Source organism: Serinus canaria, chromosome 15 (genome assembly GCF_022539315.1).
Source record: "Serinus canaria isolate serCan28SL12 chromosome 15, serCan2020, whole genome shotgun sequence".
NCBI classification, from domain to species: Eukaryota; Metazoa; Chordata; class Aves; order Passeriformes; family Fringillidae; genus Serinus; species Serinus canaria.
The window spans coordinates 2,470,738-2,477,887 of NC_066329.1; the positions used below are offsets into that span (position 1 = coordinate 2,470,738).

A 7,150-nucleotide genomic window follows, 5' to 3' on the forward strand; every position below is an offset into this window, starting at 1 on the left:
AAAAAAAAACCCTAAAATTTCACAGTCCTGAAAGAATAAAGTGTATGACCCAGCCAGGGAATAGAATTCTGTGACTGTATGGAACATCTCTGACAGCAAGGGATTGATTAACAGTGCTTCTTGATTTCTATTGTACTGAGAGGCACATTCTAATAGAATATTAACAAATATTGTTTCCAGAAGTGCAGTGATAGAAATGCACAGTGTGCTGGACTCCTGCCCTTTCATTTCCATTCACTTCTACATTAAAAATCGCTGCCAGATATTGTATTCAAATATAACTCTAATTTTACTGCACTGTAGAACTGCATCTTCAAAACTTGAAAAATATATTCTGGAAGATGGAGATGTGTATGATGATGCTGATAGCTCTTGAGAGAGCCCAGACTGATACCAGTCTAGTAGCATCTTCCTAGAATTAGACTGCTCAAAAGAGCTTTTGTCAGTGGGCCATAATTTAGTTAAAATAAAGCACAGCAAATCAGTTTAAGCAATGATATATCTTATAATCAAACAAATATTGTAATTAGCAGAAGAAGTGGAGTTTTGTCATTAAATAATAATGCAAATCAGAGTTCTTACTCTGTATTGTGAACTAATAAGTCCCTAATGTAGTTAAGTAGTAGAGTAGATAGAAAACTGCTTTCAGTTAGCAGTAGAGTTGAGGCTGTAGGATTTGCAGTTTGTTTGTGTATCTCTGTACCTGCTAAGTTAATTACTGGTTTGTATTCTGGGTTAATTAGTGGATAAGAAAGATTCTGTTAGTACTTACCCTACTTAAGATGGTGGTTCTGGAGGGCTGCAGTAAGTTAAGAATGAGTTGACTTCTCCTCTGTGTTGTGGAGTAATCTGAAATCATCATCATTTTCATCCTGCTTTTCTTCAGATGTTGTTGTAGCCATGTCAGTGTGGGAGTGCTCTGGGTTCAGACTGCAGCCTGTGGTCAGCACCAGGGATGGGATCCATGGGGTGGGATGGGATCCATGGGATGGGATGTGTATGTGCTGGCCTGGGGCTGCTCCTTTGGCAGCATGGGATTAAATCCCTGTGTGCTGCTGGAAAGGGCAGGCAAGACCCAGGGATCCTTCAGCTGGCCTCTGCTTCTTCAGAAGGGAAACAATGCTTTGGGATTTTCCTACTCGAGCTTCCTACAGTTAAGCACTTCCTTCTGCCTTGTTCTCAGCTGATTTGGTCTATTAATACATGTACAGATGCAAGGATTATTTCCCTACTTCCAGTGCTGTATTTTGAAGTATCCAGAGAGGAATGTGCAGGAGAGTGCTGAGAATGAGAAGCACATTCATCTGCATTAGGCTGTTCCATTTTGTGCTGGATAGTGAGTGGAACATCTCAGAGCAGGTGCTGCCTGTGAACTGTGCTGTTCTGGGTGACCTTTCCTTTTTGGGAGCTATTGGACACTTCTCTACAAGCAATCTCATTTATCTTAAGGGTTATGTGAGCTTTCAGCTACAAGTCTAGATGGTGGGGCTTTTTCTTTACCTATGAAAATCAGTGGGTGAAAGAACAGCCTGCTTTCCTGGGCTTTTTTTCATACAGGTTTTTCAAGAACCATAGAAATGATAACTCTTTTAAAAAGTTGCATCTTTCAAACTGCATAGATCAGACTGTTAAGCTGTGATGTTTTCTGAAGCAGTTTCTGCAAGGGGAACTCTTGTACAGGAGAATATTACCATGGTAAATTCCGAGATCTTCTCTATATTGGTAGAGATGGAGAAGTGTTTTCAACACTTGAGGGGGTGGGAGCAGTTTTCCAATGAAGAAAAGTTAAAATATGTGTTCCTTTTTAAGACGTTGCATGGTCAAAATCCCAAATTAATTTAGAGCATTGCCATACAAAGAATTTTAGAGCAAGTGAGACTGTGACTCTCCACTGCATGTGCTGGTCCATGAAAGCTGCCTGTGGAAGCAGGAGGTGACTCAAATTAGACTAGGCAGCCCTTTGTTTTTGAGGAATGTCTTCATTTTCAAGAGAGAATAAGAGCTTGTTTTGTGTCCATGGCCTTGAAGTGGGCACTGCCCTGCCCCACCAGGGCACTGGCAGGTCTCAGCAGTTCAGTGAAAATGAGCCCTGCTGTGTGCAAGGTGCAGCCCAGTGGGTCAGCAGGCTGGTTTGACACTGCACTCATTTAAAAGCAGCTACAGCTGGTACATAACAACAGGGCTGTACACACACATGGGTTCTGAGCTGCAAACATCCCAGGTTCTAGAACAGCAGAAGGTGGGAATTTTGGGCTGATGTATTTCTAGAGGTACAGTGGATGGATCAGTGAAGAGTGGGCACTCAGGATCCCTGGATATTTGTTTCATGAGGAATGGATTTGGCCCTGGCAGTGGATGCTCACAGTAAGGAGCCTTCCTTAGCACTGGGCTGTGCTCAGTGTAGCAGGTACCTGTGGCTGGAGATCAGAGAGGGCCCCATTGATCACAGCTGCTCCTTCATTAAGGCTGATGGATTTTGCTCTGCACGTGGCAGCTCTTCCTCCCAGCCCTCCCAGCTCCAAAGGAAGCTCAGCTCAGCTCCTGCTCAGCTCTCTGTGTTTCTGCAGATGTGCAGAGATGACAAAATGTCAACCTCAAATTTTTTTTCCTTTGCTTTTTAAATTACATTTACCTTTTTTTTAAGAGTTTGAATTGATGGCACTAATATGGAAAAGTTGCCTTTGCCATCTTAACTTGCCAATATTTAATTTCACTCAGTCATGTTATGGTTTAGAAACAGAGCAAGGGTTAAAAGGATTTTTCTACCTGTTGCTTAGACAGTAAAAGGATTGAGGCTTAGGAGAGAGATCAGGATGTCTCTTAATCTGTGAATTATATTTCATTACTAAAGAGGAAGAAGAGCTTGAAGTGCCTTTGGAGGGGCTTGGATTTCAGCAGCAGGAGTCCCGGCTTTGTCAGCAGATGAAAATGGCAACGGTCGCGCCACCGCCAGAGCCTGTGTGCTGGCACGTGGAGCCCGTGCCCAGCACTAATTCAGGACATGTTTGTACCCCAGGTAGGAGCTTCCTGTGCCTCAGGCAATTCTGAAATGGGTGGTGAGCTGTGTAGGCACTGATTGGTTGGACAGCTGGGATTGGCATGCCTCAGTTTCCCTGCCTGCCTTGCAGTCAAGTACTGCAGGGTTTGGATGCTGCATTCCTGGCAGTGCCTGAGCCTCCTGGGCAGGAGCTCTCTCATCCCTTGGTGGGGATTCTGCTTGCTGCATGTCTGGCATGCTAAATACCATGGCAGCAAAGCCAAATACAAAACCTCCAGTACCAGCTTTCATGCAAAATAGTTTGTGCATCCTTTAAAGCAGAATTTTTCTTTTAATTGCAGTCTTATATGGGGCAGTATCATAACAGCTTGGATTGCACTATTGGGATATTTAGCAGCAGGAAATGGTTTTTCACAAAACTGACTCAGTCTAAGTAAACATAAAAACCAGCATTACAGCAGTTAGTGTGTTCTATCCCTCCTCTGCCCTCTTCCCAAGAGAAGAAGTTGGTGTTTTAATTGAAAAAAATGTAAAACCTGGTATTTCAGGCAAGCATAATCTAGATTTTCATGTTTGGGGTATCTTGTTTTTCCTTATTTGTGAGAGCAGATTATCCTGTGTCTGATTACTGTCTGCAAAGATTGGCTGCCCATGGAGATGGGTCACTGACCTTGATGGAAAGCCATGCCTCATCTGTTGTGGCAGCTCTTACATTCCTGTGTGCTGTTGAGAACATGCAATTCAATTTTACATCCCTTAGTAGTTTGCTCTGCTGCTGCCTGTTTCTAGGCTAGCATTAGGAAATTGGCATTTTATTTTGCTGTAAGTGGCCACATCCATTCCCAGTATCTGCCAGAGATGGATTTGACAATACTGGATCTGAAAAAATGTATATGAGCATCTGTCATTATTACCAGACTGAGAAAGGCTCTGGTCTTTCCATTTATATCGTTTCTAAAAAATAATTTGGACTCCATGTGAAGCAGCATTATTAGTAAGAAATCTCTTTGAACAAATACTCAGTTTATAACATTGCAGCATTGTCATCTACTGGTTATTGTTGTGTACAGATCATTTTGTAATGTGATAGTTCCTGGGGAAGGGCTGGATCCTTCTGGTGAGATGTACTCAATAAACTCTGAGAAAGCTTGCACTGTGGAGGCCCCAGGCTGAGGCACTGGGGAGGGATGTGGGAATGATGCTCCCCAGTGTGGGAGCCAGTGCACGAGCACACCAAGGAGGCAGGATGATGGCAGGAGTTGTAATGGGGAAAATTGACAAGTGTTTCCATAGATTTTTCTCTAATTGTTGAAGAGTTGCTCCCTCAGTAACTGAAGAGACAGTGCTGTGGTGGAGGAAATGAGGGCTCCTGAGTAGAGCTGGAGAGCTTTGTTTGTTGCATTGCAGGATGGAGAGACAGGAGCTGATTGCATCTGACCCAGTGGGAAGATGGTGTTTGCAGTGGATGTAGATGGCCAGTGCTGCACTACCATTTCTTGTGCTCGGGCAGGTGGAGTTTCTGACATCCAGGAAGATATTTCTTAATTGCTGTTGCTTTCCACTTGTCATTGTACAATCTTTTTTCTGGTTCTAAGCTTTGGTTATTGCAAAGCTTGAAGAAAGGCCTTTTGAGCCAGCCTTACATCTAACAATGAACTCTTCCCTCTTCTTTGACATCTGAAATCCTAGATAACTTCCTAACATATTTTTTCCTTGCTGTTTTCTGTTTAGCCTCCAGTTCCAAGCCTGAACTCAGCTCCAGTTCACAGACTTTGGGAAGTCAGCAGAACAAGACAGATGGCACCCGAGTAAAAACTCGCATTCTGCCCAACATGCCAAAGCTTTTCATACCTTCATCTGTCACCAAATTTCCACCTGAGATCACTGTCACTCCACCCACTCCCACCCTCCTTTCTCCAAAGGGCAGCATTTCAGAAGAGACCAAGCAAAAATTAAAGGTAATAAAAGGGAAACAGTAATTTTTTTAGATTATTGTTTTTATCTTAATTCTCCCCTCAATAAATTACTAGTATGAAAGAGGCAACAGTTCATGTCCCCAGTTCATAACCAGAGGTAGTTAAGTAGTGGAAGGAGGTGCTAGCTCTTACCAGCAGGAGCCAGTTCTTAAAGGACTGCTGAAGTACTGGCTGTGGGTGAAATGAGAGCTATTCTAGTCCCTATCCCTTTTCTGAGGGATTTGGGAAAAAATTACAGGAATGGCTGAGTGACCTAGAGCAGCCATTGCAGTTCTTAGATGAGTGGAAGCTGCCAGAACTTTAACTGTGGGGAAGCCTACTGGTAAATGTTATGTGGTTTGACATCTTTTATCAACACAAGGCAGTTATTGAATGTGAAGGAGTAGCAACCAGTGGGCATTTGTCCCTGTGATCATGGGTTTATCCTGACTATTCAGCAATATATTCTCTCTCTCTCTTTTTGGGATCAGTCTGCTATTTTGTCTGCTCAGTCTGCAGCGAATGTAAAGAAGGAGAGCCTTTGTCAGCCAGCTTTGGAAATCTTAGAGACCTCAAGCCAGGAGTCCTCACTGGAAAGTGATACTGATGAAGATGATGACTACATGGACATATGAATGAATTCTGGCCATCATCAACACCAACCACATAACCATTCTTCTTGTTGCCAGCATCTCTGGAAGTTGAAACATCTTCATTGGCATTACTCTCCATTTAATTGGCATCATTGTGTTCTTCACTTTCATTCCCTTTGTTATCACCACAGCCACTTGTATTGCCTTCAGACTCTTGGCCATTCTCCCCATCATGGTGCTTGACAGAAAGAATGATTGGTTGTTCACCAGGCAGTTGGTAAATCTGGATCACACTCTCACCAGGAACTTCAGTAAACACTAGGATGTTCTGAGCTGCAGTTCTTCTCTCTCTACTGTTCCTGCTTCTCCAAACCAGAGCCTTGGGAGTTGCTCCAGTAGCTCTTTCCCTTAGTGTTTTTCTCCTTTTGGTTGTCTTGTATTTTCCCCCTCTAGCTAAGTTTTTCTCCCAGTAATTCAGCAACCTGATGTCTGTCTAACCATGCCATGATTAATCCAACAGCTCCTTCTAAGGTGAATGGAGTAGGAAAAATTTGCTGAGCTGGGAGAGATTTTATTTGCATCAAGAAAATCTGTGGCTTTGTCATAGGGCAAGGAGGGTGAGCTGAGGGTCTGTCAGCTCCTTCACACTGCTGGGGGCTTGGTTGGAACTGGACTCTTTCAAATAGACAAAAGAACCAGCTTTTCCAGGCAGACAGAGAGGGTGGTCTCCTGTTTGTGCTCATTTCACACCAATGTATGAGGTCCAGCAAAATTTATCTACCTGAATGTTGGCTTAAAGAACTGATCTTTCCAGAATTGTCTTACAGTCCTTTCTCTTCTAATGCCTTGGACAAGCATTTTGAATTGGGGGCTAGATGATATTTTTATGGTGGTATTGACAAAAAAAAAAAAACTTGAAAGATTTCAGTACCATTTCAGTAATGTCTGTTTTTTACAGAATGACACGAAAAGGTGTTTTTTATCTATCTGCAGAGGGACTGCTCACAGTTATTTATATGAGAAAATAATGGTAACAAAAATCCTTTTTTTTTTTTTCTACTGAATGTTAACTTTGTAAAATAATGAATGCAAACCATGCAAAAAAAAGACGTCACACACTATATATACACTGCGTGCTCCCACACACATATATATATGTGTATGTACATATATATATGTCTGTACATGAAAACAGCAACTGCATACAGCTTGCAATGTCGGGTTTCTTTGTGTTTGGGGGGTTGGTTTTCTGTAAAATGCAGAGCTTTGTATAAACTTTTGGGTTTCTTTTCTAATAAAGTTGAAATGCACTGTTGTCTCTGTTTGTTTGAGAGGGCACAAGGTGCTGTGGTTCTGGAAGAGCACTGTTCCTCTTTCCTTTTGGTTTTTGGGTCACAAAAAAGGGGTTGGGGGGACTTGATGGGAGCCCCTTTATTTTCAGAGGACTGCCAGAGCTCTTGGGGTGGGTGTGGTGTGTGTGACCCTGAACCCAGTGTTGCCAAGGCTGCTGCAGTGGGTTCAGTTCCCCACTGAAATGTGAATTCTTTTTCACCCATCTTGGTGTCTTTGAAAGCTGCTGAGCAACATAAGGGGGAGGACACCAC

General features: G+C 42.9%; 1 protein-coding gene across 3 annotated transcripts in view; it reads left to right on the forward strand.

Annotated features, from left to right (window-relative positions):
• The window catches only part of CABIN1 (calcineurin binding protein 1), a 113,233-nt gene extending 106,376 nt beyond the window's left edge, over positions 1 to 6,857 (forward strand). For 2 of the 3 annotated variants that reach the window (XM_009092237.4, XM_018916423.3), the window contains exons 36-38: positions 2,852 to 3,016; positions 4,730 to 4,956; positions 5,445 to 6,857. In XM_009092237.4, the coding sequence (XP_009090485.1) occupies positions 2,852 to 3,016; positions 4,730 to 4,956; positions 5,445 to 5,588 (536 nt within the window). In that variant the 3' untranslated portion in view covers positions 5,589 to 6,857. The remainder of the gene's footprint in view (positions 1 to 2,851; positions 3,017 to 4,729; positions 4,957 to 5,444) is intronic. The other variant, XM_018916424.3, reaches the window with a different exon arrangement.
• The last annotated feature ends 293 nt before the right edge of the window (positions 6,858 to 7,150 follow it).